Raw genomic sequence first — 18,327 nt, forward strand, 5'->3', positions numbered from 1 at the left:
AAGGACATACTTGGGACCTGATCCTGCAGGACTCACAAACATAGCCACATTCTTCAATGGAATTTCTGACTAATAATTGCAGGATAAAGCCCTATCAATAAGTAGCAGTACTCCAACCTTCAAAACTATGTTAGTGGGTTGTGGTCTGGGAATTGCTGATTTGATTTTTAATACTGCATTTGCTGCACAACAACAAAGCACGACTAATGCTATTAGGACACAGCATTAAAATATGTGGCAATAGCAATAAGGCCTGGGAGGAGCAGACACAGGTCCCTCTCTATATTGTCAAAGAAGATTCTTCTGAAAAGCCAGGTGGGTATCCCTGAATCCTGCTCCTCTCCCTGCCGGCAGATACAGCAGGGGGAGAAAAGGAGAATAGGATCTAGGGAAGGATGGGCAAGTTCCCAGCCTGGTAGATTTTTCTGTGATGGAAAGGCTGGGGAAGCCCTCCACAGCTCCCTATACAGCTCTTCGGGTTTTATGCACCTCTTGCGACCAGCCATTTAAAGAGTCACCAAGATTTAGTCTTACGAGTTTAACAGTTATTTGGTTTAATGTTATTTTGGTCCATAAGCAAGAACCAGGATACCCGTCTAGCATCCCAATTTGCCTTTACTTTTACAATGGGCTTAGACACAGTTTGGGATGGAAAAGTTGCTTTAATTTACTCACCCTGCTGGAGCTGTGGCGTATTAGGCAATGAGGCACAGACTAATGGATTTTAGGAACAAATAAGCTGAAATGTCTGTCTTCCACTTAGCCCTTTCAGAATGGCATAAAGGGTGAAAAAAATTAAGGTTCTTTGTCTGGGTGTACCTTATTGCCTCCATTGGCCTTGCCTGACAGCGTAGACCTAAAACAAAGGCTCCCAACGTTTCATATTATAACCTCACATTCAGCCTCTTGCCCCTGGTTTCCTCTAATGCACCCTGGAATCCAGATATTTCAGAAGAGAAGCTGGAAGAATCAGTGCAAGGACTAGGCACTCCTTGTGCTGTGAAGGAGTGGTTACAGGGATCTACAGCAATACTGATTGGCAGAAAACAGGGAATAGAAGCAGGCTGGGAGCCACAAGTCAATTGCTGGCAACTCCTGGGAGTGTTAATAGCTATATTAAAATAATACTTAGGGTGCCAGAAGCAAAAAGGATTACAGCTGGAAGTGTACCTCTGTAAGCCGAATCAGTGACTCCAATTGCCTTGTGGTGATAGGTGTGCTGTCCACCCCTTGGTTCTGTTTCCGGAGCTCAAGATAGAATTCCTGGAGGACCTGAGCAGCTTCTGGAGATAACTTTGGGTGGACATACTGCCGAGCATATCCAACATACTTCCTCAATAGCTGGTGTGGAATGGCATCAAAATTTTCTCCAGGCACGACCTAAGCCAATTACAAAACACATCTCTCATGTTCATGGACTCTAAATTACAACAGGATTACAGTATTCAGTAGGTTTTATACACTGGTCTTTCTTCTATGAACTCAATTCTCAGTTCTCATTATATTAGTTTGGTCTCTTCCGGACAGCACAAACCTCTAGTCTGCAGTGAAGGAAAAATGAAAGCGCCAAATGCAACTGGGCAATATCAAGAGTTCTCTTTCAAAAAGACTCTTCACAATGAACGAGAATGATACTGAAAAGGTGACTGTACTGAATCAAATCATGGGTGTGGTTTAAGATTAGAATCTGGCAGATATAATTTTATGGCAAAAAAAAAATCATGAGAACGAGCTCTATTTTTCTTGTTGTTGTATAAACATATAATAAGACATGGCCCCTGAAGAGTTCTGATCCTGCAATTAATCCCACGCAATGGACTTCTGTGCCCATATGGAGCATGACACGCATGACCAGAAAGGGTTAAGCATCCTGCAGAATAAATGACTCATATTCAACCCTTAAAAATAATGTTTTTGTTTTTGTGTATTTACATATTTATTGGGAGTGGTCAACAATGTAATCAAACAGTCCCTGTCTATGCTGTAGTCTGTTAATTCAGAGATCAAAAGAACATCTTAACATTTAAATTAACTCTAAACATAGAATATCGCTGTATTCATCTCTCTCTCTTTGAAGTGTATGGCAAATCATCTGCGAATGGTGGAACGTTAATCTGTTAGGATAATTACCAGCTACGCATAGGAAGTGAGTCCACTTCAAAATTCACATGAGTGCCTATTGTTCAGCTAAGGACTCCAACCTGTCAAAGAAAGCCTGGAATTGTATAAAATACCTTTGGGTCCCAATCCTTTTTATTTCAGATCTGCTTGAGGTTTCATGCAGGGGAAGTCTAAGCCATAAAGATTGAGATCCCAGTCCTAAACTGGAACACCCTGAATAAGATATTGGACAATGGACTATAACCTATGGACTAAATTCTAAAGGAATTCTTTGCAACTTCAAAGCTCACCATCTCTGCTATGAATCTGAACCTCAAGAACTGAACTCATATCTGTATGTATATTGATCTTTTAACCATACTCTCTCTCTTCTTTTTTAATAAATTTTAGTTTAGTTAATAAGAATTGGCTGTAAGCATGTATTTGGATAAGATCTGGAGTATTCATTAACCTGGGAGGTAATGTGTCCTATTCTTTGGGATTGGTAAAACTTTTTTATATAGTGAATAAGATATTCATTAATCCTCATCATATCTGACTTAGGTGTCTAGGTGGAGGCCTGAGGCTGGGTTACTTCAAGGGAACTGTGTTGTTGACTTCTGAGTAACCAGTGAGGTAATAAATAATCTGTTTTGTGCTGGCTTGGTAAATCTAAGTATTGGAATATTCACCAGCTTTGGGGACTGTCTGCCCCATTCTTTGCAGTTCACCCTAATTGAGTGACTTCAGCTGGCTCCCCAGGGAATCTGGTCACAGAGCCCCACAGACATCAACAGGTACCCACCCACACGGAGTTCATTGCAGGATCAGGGCTAAAGACAGAGACACACCATGGAAGAACCAAACAAGGAGGCAGGTGGGACAAGTGAGGACAGGATAACACTTGTTTTCATTTAGGAGAGAAACCAGGGTTGAAATGGGGGAGGAGAATGTAGGAACAGGATAGGGAGTAGAGAGGCGGAGGAGGAAAAGAGAAAAACAGAAGGAATGGAAACTGGAAGGAGAAACCGGAGGAGGAAGGGGTGAGGAAATCCACAAAGTAGCATTGGTAGATGAAGGAAGGAACCACCATCCCTGACAGCAAAAAAAAATGTAAAGTTGAAAAATTGAGCAAAATCTGAGCCTCACTAGGGTGGGACAGTATGAAGATGGTTCTGTGGGATTAAGTTTGCCCCAGTTTACCATCATCCACCCTGCAAGAGCTGCTACTGCAGGCAATTGGCAGGACCTGTGGCGCATAGGGACTTCCTATAGACATCCCATGGCTCTTTAAGTTTGGGGTTGGTTTCCCACATGGAAAGTGGAAGGGGAAACTGCTGAGATTCAACACCAGCGGGCAGCCTGCACTGGTTCCAGTGGGAGAGACAGGGTGGGGAGATGCAAAACAAAATCAGAGGAGAAAATTCTACCTTTAATTTTTCTGATAATGGTTTATCTGAGACTGCTTCAAGAATGGAGGTGTTTGAATCCTGTGTGTTGGTGCGAGTCACTACAGCGCTGCTGTGTACTGCTTGTTTTCCAGCTCTCATTGCCATCACATGCTCAGAAAGCAAATGGTCGTGATCTTCGTTCGGAGTGTCCAGCAGGATAAATACCAAGTCAAACCTGGACAATAAGGCACTCCCCATTCTAGACAAAAATAATACATTGCTTATAAAAACAGACACAATGGAACTCTATAGCAACTTTACCTATTACCCTGCTTCACAAGTACAACTCAAGAAATAAATCTGTGTTGAGAGCTGAAATCAAAGCAATATTCTAATAAAAATCTACTTTCATCCTCCAGGAAACTAAAGTGCCATTATTCACAAACTGACCAAAAAAAAAAGCCACTTCCTCTTGCAAGCTACAATAATTAACATTTCAAAAAGTGCTTACTTTAAATTCTCAGAGACCGTTTTGGCTTTGTTATAATGTCCCCCAACTGGATTTGCTGCAGCAATGATAGATGTCCTAGCTGGCAAGCTGCAAACAATGCCAGCCTTAGCAAGGCTGATACTTTGCTGTTCCATGGCTTCCAGCAAAGCTTGGTGTTGGCTTCCCATCTTATCGAATTCATCTATTCCACAAATACCTGGAAACATAATTAACACAGAATAAAAGGTATCAGAAAACACACAGGTCATTGGCCAAATATTGATCCAGTATGTACCTTGAGCCTGATCCAAAGTCCACTCATTGCAATGTTTCCCTCAGCCCTGTCAGCATGGCTTGCTTCCTTTCCATGCTGCCCCTGGGACTCTACTGGTGGATTTGTAAGTCTGGAGGGGCACGTATTAGAGGCAGGGATCCAACTGGTCTGGCTCACAACAGCTGTCTGGGCAGTGCACTATTTTCTGATGACTGCCAACTTGCACTCCAGAATCTAAGCTTTCAATTAAAAAAAAGTTGGAACCAAGATTCGTTTAAAAAAAAAAAAGTGCCTAACTAAGGAACCTCTCTTTCAAAAGTGCTAAGCACCCAGTAGTTCCCATTTAAATTTTGAAAATCTGGCCACTTAAGTACCTAAATAAAGACTTTCTGCAAATCTTAGAAGCCTAACTTTAGGCACCCAATCTCAGCTGAGTGTGTCACCCAAGCCTCACTAACGGGGACCACAAAGACCAGTGGAGTCTATCAGGGCTTTCAAGACCCACCAAGAGGAAGCCAAGCTGGAGGAGACGAGCAGAGAATGCGGAATCACATTTTGAACATTTGCAAATATTTCTTAACTTTATTTTTAAGCATAAAATCTTATTTAAAAAAGAAAGTTAGCCTCAGATCTGTAGTTAGTAGTAGCATCATACATATGTTAATCCTAGACTCAATATCCCAGTGCTATCCCCCAGTTTGAGGGAAAACCTGAACAAAATGTTTAGCTAAAAACATTTGTCCATTCAATTTAATTGCAGTTTAGTGTGTTACCTTGATCTCCAAGTACCAACGCACCAGCTTCCAAAGCAAAATCCCCAGAGGTACTATCTCTAGACAGAGTCACAGTCAAGCCAGAGGTGGTGCTGGTATTGCCACAAACGTACACACCGCGAGGGGCAATATTGCACACTGCCTGTGGAAAACAATCACAAATTTTTAAAAAGTTACAGAACCATATTATGTGGAATTGTAACTTACTCATACTAGAAAAATACCACAAATGGGAAAACGTTAATGTGTTTGACCTTTTTTACTATTTTCAATTTAACATGAGTCAATAGTATAATGGTTATTAACTGAGTACCCCTAGAAATATACATCCAGAACTGCAGAAGGTGGGAATCATTTTTGGTTGCATGCTTGGGGTCAAAGTACTATCTGCTATGTTATTGTAAACCCTGAGACTATGTTACATGACATGGATTTGGATATACTAGATTAAGGCGCTGTAAGGGTTAATTAGATCACCTATATTAAACAGAATCTTATATTGATATTATTTTTCAAAAACAAAGCAGTACAGACTTAAGCAGAGATATTAAAAAAAACCCACCCAAATACAGCATTCTTCATCACTGAAATGCACCCACATCACATAACAATTGCCAGACTGGAGGTCCGTCTGGCCTAGTACCCAGTCTCTGATAGTGGCCAGCACCAGATGTTTTGGAGGAAGCTGTAAGTAGTGCTCCCAGAAGTAAGAGTGGGATGTGGGATTATCTGTCCCCCAAACAAGGTCTCCTCATAGTCTCTAATAGTTAAGATACTGGCTTATGAGAAAAGTGCAAAAGATACAGCATAAAATTTCTCTAAGTTTCATTTTTATGTGGGAAGGCAAACAGAATGCAATAGCTCCAGTTAAATTTGGCTAGTGCACTCCAGTTAGCATCACTGCTCTTTTCCAAAGAATCTTTAGTGGCAAGCGACCAGCACCTGTTTTATTCAAAAGAAGCACAAATCTGTAAAATGCTCCTGAAGGTTATGCCAGAACAACATTTGTTCAGCACTGACGCTAAGAGAAAAATATTGACTATTGTACCACTAGCACCAGCTCTTACTGGAGTTTCACCATGAAAATTCTGATCTGGACAAACCTTGCAGTGTAATCTTGTCATCTCTCAGAATGACTGCAGGCCAACTTTTTGTGAATGGCATCAAAGTATTTAGTAAAGAAAGAGAAAAATTGTTCATTGTGTGCAAATGGACTGCTTCTTAGGGTGAAACAGGAACAAGTAGTTTAAATATTTCTTTATAAGCCATTTATACAAACTTGGCTTAGGTATACTAAACTATCATCGCAGCTTTGCCAATAGTAGAAATTGAACTAATTAAAAAACTTTTTAATAGGGCTGTCAAGCGATTAAAAAAATTAATTGTGAGTTTAATCGCGTTGTTAAACAATAATGGAATACCATTTATTTAAATATTTTTGGATGTTTTTTACAATTTTCAAATATCTTGATTTCAATTACAACAGAATACAAAGCATATAGTGCTCACTTTATATTTATTTTTCATTACAAATATTTGCACTGTAAAATACAAAAAAATAGTATTTTCAATTCACCTCATACAAGTACTGTAGTGTAATCTCTTTATCATTAAAGTTGAACTTACACATGTAGAATTATGTACAAAAAATAACTACATTGAAAAAATAAAACAATGTAAAACTTTAGAGCCTATACGTCCACTCAGTCCTGCTTCAGCCAATCACTCAGACAAACAAACTTGTTACAAATTTGCAGAAGATAATGCTGCCCGCTTCTTGTTTACAATGTCACCTGAAAGTGAGAACAGGCGTTTGCATGGCACTGTTGTAGCCAGCGTCGCAAGATATTTGCATGCTAGATGCGCTAAAGATTCATATGTCCCTTCATCTTCAACCACCATTCCATAGGACATGCGTCCATGCTGATGATAGGTTCTGCTTGATAACAATCCAAAGCAGAACAGACCAATGCATGTTAATTTTCATCATCTGAGTCAGATGCCACCAGCAGGTTGATTTTCTTTTTTGGTGGTTCGGGTACTGTAGTTTCTGCATCTGAGTGTTGCTCTTTTAAGACTTCTGAAAGCCTCATCCCTCTCGGATTATGGAAGGCACTTCTGATTCTTAAACCCTGGGTCGAATGCTGTAGCTATTTTTAGAAATCTCTCATTGGTCTCTTCTTTGCGTTTTGAAAAATCTGCTATGAAAGTGTTCTTAAAACAAACGTGCTGGGTCATCATCCAAGACTGCTATAACATGAAATACATGGCAGAATGCGGGTAAAACAGAGACAAAGACATACAGTTCTCCCCTAAGGACTTCAGTCACAAATTTAATTAACGCATTATTTTTTAACAAGCATCATCAGCATGGAAGCATATCCTCTAGAATGGTGGCCGATGCATGAAGGGGCATATGAATATTTAGCATATCTGGCACATAAATATCTTGCAATGCTGGCTACAAAAGTGCCACGTGAATGCCTGCTCTCACTTTCAGGTGACATTGTAAATAAGAAGCAGGCAGCAGCATCTCCTGTAAATGTAGACAAACTTGTTTTTCTGAGAGATTGGCTGAACAAGAAGTAGGACTGAGGGGACTTGTAGGCTCTAACGTTTTACATTGTTTTGTTTTTGAGTCCAGTTATGTAACAACAACAACAAAATCTACATTTATAAGTTGCACTTTCATGATAAAGAGATTGCACTACAGTACTTGCATGAGGTGAATTGAAAAGACTTATTTTTACAGTGCAAATATCTGTAATAAAAATAATATAAAGCACTGAACACTTTGTATTCTGTGTTGTAATAGAAATCAATACATTTGAAAATGCAGAAAAACATACAAAAATATTTATTAAATTTAAATTGGTACTCTATTGCTTAACAGTGCGATTAATCGCATTTCATTTTTTTTTAAGTTAATCGCATGAGTTAACTGCGATTAATTGACAGCCCTACATTTTAAACATAAAGCTTTGTGCCGGCAAGTGAAATATTTAAAGATTACTGTAGAGAGCACTCAGCTCTACTTGGTCTGAAAAGGAGCACATAAGAATCATACTGATCAGAATGTTATTTTCAAATACTGTTCATAGAATAAAGTACATGTGACAAGATACTGCTCTCAACAGAAGATGCTTTTAGGGAGAAGGACACCAGGAGAGGGAGAGTGGAGCAAAGATACGTGTATTCCATTATATTTGCCTCTCCTTTAGTTCCTTCTTTGAATTCTACCTCTATCAATCACATGTTCTAATTTTAAAGATTCACACATTATCTACCTGTTTTCTGGATTTCTCGGTCAACGCACTGTTTGCCTTTCATTCTGCTTTTCTATCATAATTCTTCTCTTTCATGAAAGATTTATGCCAGATAGTAACCAAGGTCATACACTTTAGAAAGTATTTTAAATTAAGTGCATATTATCAGTCCCATAGAAAATAATGACTTTTTTCCTGGAAATCTTACTTACATTTACTGTTTTTCCATCTAAATGCAATTTCCTGCCAGTGACGTTATGAAAAACATGAAATGATCTCGATAATGCACGTTTTAAAATATCTGCACAAGCACCTTAGAAATATGAGAATTCTAAATGAATGTACCAATAATCAGACTAACTCCTCTTAGCAATATGTCATTAGGACCTATGTGTCACACAAAAATACTGTCAGTAAATCTACCAGGAGATCTCAGATATAGCCCATGACCTTGCTATCATAATAGGTTGGGCATTCTGAATATGACCATTCCTCAAAAAAGTAACTGCAACAATAATAATACTTTATCATTCTCTGGGACCTTCTGTCCAAATATCTCAATGTCCTTTTTACCATGGGTGTTCTCAAACTCAATAAAATAATTGTTGCAAACTAAGTATTATAATCCCCATTTACAGATGTGGAAACAGAGACATACTAAGGCCTGGTCTACACTACGATTTTAGGTCGAATTTAGCAGCATTACCTCGATTTAAGCCTGGACCCGTCCACACGATGAAGCCCTTTTTTTCGACTTAAAGGGCTCTTTAAAATCGATTTCTTTACTCCACCTCCGACGAGGGGATTAGTGCTGAAATCAGCCATGCCGGGTCGAATTTGGGTAGTGTGGATGCCATTCAACAGTATTGGCCTTCGGCAGCTATCCCAGAGTTCTCCATTGTGACCGCTCTGGACAGCACTCTCAACTCAGATGCACCGGCCAGGTAGACATGAAAAGGCCTGCAAACTTTTGAATTTCATTTCCTGTTTGGCCAGCATGGCGAGCTGATCAGCACAGGTGACCATGCAGAGCTCATCAGCATGATGTGCACGTTGCCCGGTCCGTACTTTGTGAGAAGTCTACGTCCATGGAGATTTTCAATCAACATTGGAGGTCACTGAGAGCTAGGTGCCCAACTGCCGTTTGTGTCTTTGAAAATCTCCAAGTGATTTTCCCAAGCTCACACAGGACATCAAAGGCAGAACCAAGAATAAAATCCAGGGTTCCCAACTCTCAGTTCTATGTCTCAACCACAGGACCATCCTTGCCCTCATTCATTACATAAAAGCATGCCACAGAAGTGACAAATATTCAATTTGCATGAGTTATACTGGCTGCTGTACTCAACTGACCACTTACGCACTTCTCGATGTCATTGTGACAAATGAAAATAAAACGAGAACCCTTCCAAGAGATGTATTTTGTATTTATCACAGAACAGAAGGGTTGTGCAATTATTTGGATAACTACTGATGTTTAATAACTGTGACTGTCTAAATGAGAGTATGACAAACGGAAAAAAATGTGAGCGTTTATTTTAGTCAGAATTCACAACTAGGGACAAAAATGTGGGGCATAGTAAATTATATACTTTAAAAGGGAGACTTTATAAATTATATACAAAGAGACAGTCTCTCATTGAACGAATGGTTGTGTGTAAGTGAAAGACTAAACATAAAGGTTTAGAGCAGAGGTTCTCAAGCTGTGGTCCGTGGACCACCAGTGGTCCGCGAGCTCCATTCAGGTGGTCCACGGATAGTTCCCTCTGAGGTGAGTGCATGGGCCGCTGCACACAAGAGAATGAAGGGCCACCCACCTAATTAGTGGGGCGGCAAAGGCGTGGCTTCACTAATTAGGTGCCTGGACCCTGGAGAAGACGCACATGTAAGGTGAGGTGGTGGCCTTGGGGTGATTAGGGAGTAGGTGGGAGGGGGCAGTGGGGTAAGAAGAGGCTCTGGAGGGAATTAGGGACATGCAGGGCTGCAGTGGCCAGAGAAAGAGGCAACTTTCCCCAGATTGGGGGCTGCTGCGGCGGGAGAGAGGCCCCCCACCCTTCCCAGCCCCAGCTCGGGGGCTGCCGCTGCAGGGGAGAGAAGGCACATCCATCGCATTAGAAAGGTAAGACTACTGATAATAAAATATGAGTTGTGTGCTTTTATTTGTAGAACAAAAAAAGTTAAATTATTAAGGGTTTTTTTATATATAGCGCTTTTATTCAAAGCGCATTACAATAGTGAGCTAACAGTACAGACAACATTTGGAAAGATCATTAAGTGGTCCGCTGAGACTCTCAGCAATTTTCAAGTGGTCCACGAAAAAAAAAGTTTGAGAACCACCAGTTTAGAGCTAAAGGAAAAAAATCCATTCTCCCTTCATTAGCTAAGTTTAATAGTAGTAAATGAACCCATACTTGCAACATTTGACTCTTTCCCAATCCAGGATCTCCAACCACCAGAAGATGCGGGTCTCCTCGCACTGGAATTCTGTTTTTGTCATCCACATACTTTTGGCATCCTCCAAACAATGCCAGTGCCAAACCTGCCTTTACAATCTATAATGATACATACAAATGCTAGTCAACATTAGACAACAGCTACCATTACTAACAATTGCTTCATAGTAAATTCAGACACACAGAAAGAAAACATTGTGTCCTGCAGAAAAGAACTTACAAGGGACTGAACTCCCACCATTGCCCAATGTACTACCTATTTCTCGTTTCGGGGTTTCTATGGGTATTTTGACACAGGAAAAAGAAAAAAACTGTTTATCCAAAAATAAACTTTTTAAAAAATATATCATTTTTTCCACCTTGCCAACCTTTAAAAGGTCTTGGAAGTTTACTGAGGCAAATTTGTCATGAAGTTTGAATTTAGAATGAAAGCAGAGTTCTAAAATTACTTACCTCATGGCCATAGATAGTAGGACAAAGTGAGCTGAAAAACCCAAGACATTTGACATTAGTATGTGATTAATACAAAATCTCTTATTACCACTAAATCATAGAATATCAGGGTTGGAAGGGACATCAGGAGGTCATCTAGTCCAACCCCCTGCTCAAGGCAGGACCAATCCCCAGACAGATTTTTACCCCAGATCCCTAAATGGCTGCCTCAAGGATTGAACTCACAACCCTGGGTTTAGCAGGACAATGCTTAAACCACTGAGCTATGATCATTTGTCCCATCTCAATTACAAAACTAGTTTCTCTACTGCAACAAGTTCCATTGAAATTCACTTTCTTTTCTAATTCCCAACAAAACCAGGGTTTTTTTAATGCTCTATCAAAATTCTTGAAATTTTTGGACAGCGAAGCATGCTTTTCGTTATAAAGAGCGCAGTACTTCACTTAAATCTACACACACACACACACACACACACACACACACACACCCTGTTACACCGTGGTTGCTGCACCCACTCATATCTGGAACAGAACTACTTTTAATCATCATAAGTCTATTGCTCAACTGTGCTGAACTTTGAAGGAGGTCTTGTATTCCACAGGTTTAGCTGCAGCATCCTGGAATCCTCCAATGGTACCACATGGTCCTGCATTGTCTGTTTCATGCCCTCAGCTTGGCTCTCATATCCCCTCCCCCAGTGCTGCAGAGGCAATAGGCAGAGCATAGAACAGAACAGTGCAAGCTGCCAAGGCAATGGCCTCGGACAACTAAAAAGAAAACAAAACAAAGTGTAGCAGTTGAAAAATAGGGGAAAGAGAAGGAGGGCAGAAGGAACAAGATACCACAGGAGCGAATATGTGTTTGTATTTATTTTAAGAACAGTGTTCTTTTAAAGTACAATATTTATATCCTGGGGCAAATGAAAGTTCAACAACTAGTTAAAACTACAAATATATGTGATTGACTTCACCTCCCACCCTTGGACTAAAAGAGGGACATAGGCACAAGTACACAAGGGTGTACTTCGGTTAGGTTACTTGTCCCAAATTGACTGCTTCGGAGGGATCAAGATGCAAGATAGCAAATAATGAACCACACACTTGAAAGTACAAGAAGGGAAAAGCTGTGGTGCTTTTATATCTAAATTGCTAAAGGTGTAAGAGACAACATACTTGACAATTAGCTTGAACAGATTTTCCTCAGCTTGAATCTCTTGAACAGCATAAAGATCTTTAAGTGAAAACTCCATGCATACTCGGTGATTAGTCCCATCTTCAGAATTCATGACTTTTTGTCCTTTACCGTTGCTGACAGAGTTTGCCTCAATGTACAACAGGAACATACATTTGTCATTCTTGTTTCTAGATGCTCCTGTTAGATTACAAAGACTGTCAAAAATAGGAAGCCATGTTTTCATCTAAATATTGGGGTTATGCACAGGTAGTGATTAAAATAATTCAGAAATATTAAAATCCATGTGCCAATTAAAACTTGGGACATATTTGTAATGATAACATATAACAAATTAAAATGGCTAACCCATGATCACAGTTCCTGAATACTGGAAGATATAGCCCTTGAACAATGTAGTGGAAACTATTTTGAACAACTGCTTCCTCAAAGCCTGATAAAAAGCCAGGAAAAACTTCAGGTGACACACTGAGATTCAGAGCTTTATAAAACAGAAAGGAATGTTGTTTAATTTACTTAAAGTTCAGCACATACTCAAGTGCTTTGCTGGATCAGGGCCTGAATGAAATGCAAGATTAATTTTATTCTATTAAAAATGTTAACCTTGAAAACACAGAGAGCATTGTGTCTCTCTGAACTGGCTACATTTTAAGTGTCTTTAGCCTGACCTACTATACTATACACTATATACTATATTTTAAATAAAAGACAAGACTTGTAGCAGAAAAGATAGAAAAATGTTGTTAAAAATTAAACGCTATCTGTATCATTAACAGAAAATTACTGATCTGTCATAAAGGAACATGGTTCACAAACTGATTATGACAATTCTTTGTAACATTCTCCATTAAGAGCATTTGTAAGATTTCTTCAAGCAGAGAGAAGCAAGCCATGAAAGAATGTGCAGCCTTAACAGTTCCCTTAATATTTCTTTCTTTTTTATTTTTTTTTTATTTTAAATAACCTTGATAACCACCTCTTTCAAATGAAAGATCAAAAGTGTCAAATGGCTAACCTCAATGAGACTCTTCTAGAAACAATCTGGAAAACAGAATCCATCTCAACACCTTGTTTCCTTTACTACTGTACAGAAGATCTTTCTATCCATCTGACTTTCTAGAACATGAGAAGCCTGTACTGATAGTTGAGATACAATTCCTCATCCTTAACAGAGCATGAGTGCTGCTACAAGACATGCCCAATGCCGACTACACCAGAGTCAGGTAAGGTCAGGGGATGCTAAAGTGTACACGGCTCTCCTCTCAGTTGGCGTACTTTGTCCTCTCTCTTTTTCACTACAGAGCCTTATCTGTTCAACAGCTTTCCCCTATACCTTTTACTTATTTCTAAAAAAATGCAACGAATAAGTGACTTTAGGCTTTGAGAGAAAAATCAACAACTAGAGAACAAAGAGTAAGCTTGTTTAGCATTGTGCAAGATACAGAAGGTGATAAGAAAAAATTCAAACCAGATGTACTGTACCTTCTTCGGTGTTTGACACCTTAACAATTCCTGTAATCGTGACCATATCTCCTGGGACACAACTGTCTACAAGATCCTGAATCAGCTCACATTCTATTGTGCGAGGAATTCGACCTGCTTCTCGCTGATCATCCGACATGAGTTCCTGAACCCTAATACACACAGCATACCAATGACCAGTCTGCAGTGTTTCTATTTAAGTTCTTATATAAAGTCCTCACCTTTATGCTTCAAATCAATCATTTTTTATTTGATGAGAAGAGAGACTACAGATTGACAGCACTGGAAATAGTGCTGTTAAAAGAAAGTCAGGAAATTCCAAAAGTTTTAAGTGTTTCCAGGACCAGAGACTTAATAAGCACTTCAGTTTTTCTTCTGCAAACACTTCAGAGCGTATTTCCAAAGAACCTTAAATTTATGAACTCTAGATTAAAACTGTCAATTCTACAACTCAGTAAGGTCCAATTACATGTACATTCAAACTGTAAAAATGTTGTCAGTTTTCAGTAGTCTGCATGAGGTGAGCAGGGAAATGCTGATAATGCTAATATTGTGCCTGATTTTCATCCTCTAACTTAAAAAAGGGTTTACAGCAACTGGGTCAAGCATTCAAAAAAATCTGTATTAGAGCCATGACAAAGCAAATAAATCATAGTCCTAAAGGGAGAATTTTGGAGGTGATTATCAGAGAGAGAGAAATCAGAGTTATAATTTTATGAATTTTGCCAGTTTTACAGTAGTAGTCACAAGCATAATCTTGGGTTACAGAACAGCCATGTTGGTTTTCCTACCATCACAGCTTTGTGTGGACAAGCCCTGATGTTTTTCCTGACTGCAGCTTCTAGGTGCTACCAAAATACAAATAATAAATGGTAATTTGCACTGTACGCTACTGTAGCTCTTCTATACTTTCCAACATAGATATGAGTGTTATACTTGCTTAAGTGAATTTTCTTTCCCTTTAAATACGTTACATTTATTTATAAATATATATCCATCCTTTAAATATTCTTTCCCCCCGGTCTTTATCTATCATGGATGATATTAATTTTATAACCTTCAAAATTAAATACACTTCCATCTAAATAAAACTAAAAACATACAGTGATATTTTAAAACAAATTAGACAGTTTTCTTTTAATTATTGTCTTTTTGCCTAACTATGTTGTATTTTAGTCCTGCTAAATGAACTCTAGGATGTATAGGTAACACTTGTAAGTGAGTGCCAACGGTTTCTCTTCTGAGCCCTTCTTTACAGGAAATATTAATAGCACCCCCTGGTGCTACTGTTAAGAATCTGTCAGTGCTATGGTACAACTTAATTTTCTAAGGGTTTGTAAATGAAAAAAGAGTGGAATTGGGGGGTGGGGGGGGCTCGACATTAAGATTGTGCTGCTCACAATAACTTGTTTTAAAATTTTTAATACTCAGATCTGTAAAATTTGGATACAGAATGTCAGCTTGGAAAATATGGACTCTGACCGAAACCTCCAAGACGGGTAAATTCAAGAGTCCCATTTCTCTATACTGACATTCCACCTTTTGTGCCTCTAGCTGCGTTATGGTATTGTTGCACAGAAGCAATGGAACATCATGAACTTTTCTGAGCATGCACTCTGCTGTAATACCGGAGATGGTACGAGTGCAGTGGAAATGGGGGAATAAGTGTTGGTCTCCTTTGAAGTGATTCTGACATGCTATTCTGGGGTGATATCTTTACTACCTCAGTGATTTCCTTTAATGGGATTGAAGGAGACTTAAAAGATTTTTGCAAAGACAAAAAAGTGCCTGTGAACTGGGCAACTGGTTAGGGCTGTATAAGAGTATTTGACTAGAACCACAAAACCATCTGAAGTCAGACTGAAACAGGGTCCTCCTCCTACCTGTGAACATCAGCTCAAGTCCACAAACAATTTTCAGACACGCTCTACCAGAGCCTTAGCGCCCACCTCCAAACCATAATCCATTAGCTGCCACTGCCCACCACCCAAAAGCCTTAATACTGTTGATTTCAATGGGGAGGGAACCATGACATGAAACTATCCCTCTCCCTGTTGCAGCCAGCTCCCCCAAATTTCAGCTTTTGGGGGAGAACAGAAACTATCCCTCTCCCTGTTGCTCCCCATCCCCCAATCCATAAGTCTTAAATATGACTTGCTCCCAACCCCTTACTCCTTCAAGAGGGCAGCAGCAAAGGGGAAAACCTTATCACAGCATGGCTGGGTAAACCATGAGGGCATATAACACCCCCTAAGCCTTACAGTAGTTGCTATCAACCTCTGCAGATGCACCCGCACAGTTGCACTTTTCCTGAGGGGTGGGAAGGTCCCAGAGCTCAGGCTCCAACCCAAGCCCAGAAGTCTACCCAGCAATGAAACAGCCCCCCAGCCCAAGTCCCACAGCACAGGCCAGCTGCGGGTTTTTATTTGCTGTGTAGACATACCCTTAGGGTCAGCTTTCAGGCTCAGCAACTGCATAGGAGATAGCCTCCTTTCATAGGTAGGCATGGAGCACATTAGCTTGTGAATGAGTAGTGCATCCCAGGCACTGCATACTAGTAGGAAACACACCTATTAGTCTCAGCAGTATGGCTGAGGCTGGAAGCCAGAGCAGGCAGGCAAAAATGGATCCCTAGAGCAAAGGCTGCAGAGGAGCTACATGTGAGGCTTTTTCTTGCTTGGAACAGAGAGAACAGCTCCTGGAAAAGGTGGAGCAAACTACCTGTGCCCTGAAAAAGTGCCCACAAAGATTACCAGCTGAGACAAGCAAAAAGATCATTTTGGAACCAAATTTGAATCCTTTGAAGCATTTCCTATACTCTGTATTTCAGGTAAAGCAGGAGATCTGGGAACCACCTCTGGCTACTACTACTAGGAGACAGTCTGTACTGTCAGCTGTGTTTTGTTCCTGAAGGAGAGACCTAGCCCCTTGCCCGGTGATTGACAGGTCTGATCCTATCTCTTCAACTTCACAGCAGAGGTAAAGCATAAGAAGAGAGCCTAAACAAGGAAGAATTTATTTTAGTCACTAAAGTGAAAAGGTAGGCTGATTATACATAGGGAGCAGATCTGTTGCTGAGCAACAAGGTGACATTTTCACAGTCTATTTTTATAATAGTAAAATAATCAATTTTTTTTGTTTCGTCAGTCTAAGTCAGACCCTTAACATTGCTGTAGTTTACTATAAACAGGTTACGTTCTTTTAAAATGTTATTTTAAAAGAAGGCAGGGTTACAGCAAGTATAAAATATTACTTCTGAGACACTATACTGATATTAGGAAGGCACGGGATATCAAGTTATTTAGTCCCCCTGATAACATCCACCTGTCAGATTACCACAGAAGTTGTCTAACAATGGAGGTACTGTACCAAAAAAGCCCCAAATCCACAATGCAAACAAATTAGGACACCAATTCTGCAAAGACTTACACATATGCTTAATTTTACACACACACACAGTGAAATCCTGGCCCCTCTGAAGTCAATGGTGGAACTCCCATTCACTTCAATGGGGCCAGGATTTCACCCTCTGAGTAGTCCCATTGAAGTCAACCCACAAATGCATAAAATTCAGCTGTGCTGGAATAGGGCCTAAGAGCTTTTCCAAACACTATGCTACTTAACTTTACATCCGTTCTAAAACAAATTGTAAAAAATCAGAAATAGTTTTGATTAGTTTAGACTAGAAGGAACACTTGACATTTATACACCGCTACCTCGATATAACGCCACCCGATATAACACGAATTTGGATACGATGTGGTAAAGCAGTGCTCCGGGGAGGTGGGGGGGCTGCGCACTCTGGTGGATCAAAGCAAGTTCAATACAACACGGTTTCACCTATCGAAGTAGAGGTGTATTATTTATTTCTATTGCAGTAATACCTAAGGGCCCCATTTTTTCTATTCTTGTACAAATAAAAGACAACAAAGCCAGTCCCTGCCACAGATAGCTCACAATTTAAGGCATATTTACTTGATTAGATGTAGAAAGCAGAAAAACAGGGAAACAATTTAAGTATATGTACTTCATTCCTATTCCGGTTAGCTTGTGTTTTTTTCAATACAACTTTAAATCAAGATTTTGACACTAAAATTCAATACAACTCATTCATCTCTCTCAGTTTACAGGTGTCCCGCAACAATGCCCTGCTAGCCAACCATTGTGATGTTTTCCTTACAGCTCATTCATTACAGAAGGTAATTTATAATGGATGTGATCACATTTATAGAATGGATGCGATCATGTTCACAGCATGACCTGAAACAGTTCACAATGAAGCCACAGTCGAGATAAGAAGAATTTCAATGAACCTATTATACTGAGTAGGGACAATATATAATATGGACTAGTGCTTTGATGAAACAATTATTTTGTAGCATATTCTTTTGATCAATGCTTCTTTTTACACAATGGATAATCTGAATAAAAATGCACATTTGCTTTAATAAAT

General features: G+C 39.6%; 1 protein-coding gene and 1 long non-coding RNA gene across 10 annotated transcripts in view; one reads left to right on the forward strand and one right to left on the reverse strand.

Annotated features, from left to right (window-relative positions):
• The window catches only part of MCM8 (minichromosome maintenance 8 homologous recombination repair factor), a 32,349-nt gene that overhangs the window by 4,245 nt on the left and 9,777 nt on the right, over positions 1-18,327 (reverse strand). For all 8 annotated transcript variants that reach the window (XM_045009805.1, XM_045009812.1, XM_045009811.1 and 5 more), the window contains 8 exons: positions 13,875-14,026; positions 12,374-12,572; positions 11,201-11,231; positions 10,706-10,846; positions 5,029-5,170; positions 4,003-4,198; positions 3,531-3,750; positions 1,171-1,380 (listed from right to left, as the gene is read on the reverse strand). In XM_045009805.1, coding sequence (XP_044865740.1) covers positions 1,171-1,380; positions 3,531-3,750; positions 4,003-4,198; positions 5,029-5,170; positions 10,706-10,846; positions 11,201-11,231; positions 12,374-12,572; positions 13,875-14,026 — 1,291 coding nt within the window. The remainder of the gene's footprint in view (positions 1-1,170; positions 1,381-3,530; positions 3,751-4,002; positions 4,199-5,028; positions 5,171-10,705; positions 10,847-11,200; positions 11,232-12,373; positions 12,573-13,874; positions 14,027-18,327) is intronic.
• On the forward strand, positions 1,376-18,326 carry LOC123366395. 2 transcript variants are annotated; one of them, XR_006578056.1, is made up of 3 exons: positions 1,376-2,455; positions 16,705-16,914; positions 17,998-18,326. It is a non-coding gene; the product is annotated as an uncharacterized LOC123366395 (long non-coding RNA). The 2 variants fall into 2 exon arrangements; XR_006578055.1 differs by having other exon boundaries at positions 16,705-16,853.

The sequence above is a fragment of the Mauremys mutica genome, chromosome 3 (assembly GCF_020497125.1).
Source record: "Mauremys mutica isolate MM-2020 ecotype Southern chromosome 3, ASM2049712v1, whole genome shotgun sequence".
In the NCBI taxonomy this organism is placed as follows: domain Eukaryota; kingdom Metazoa; phylum Chordata; order Testudines; family Geoemydidae; genus Mauremys; species Mauremys mutica.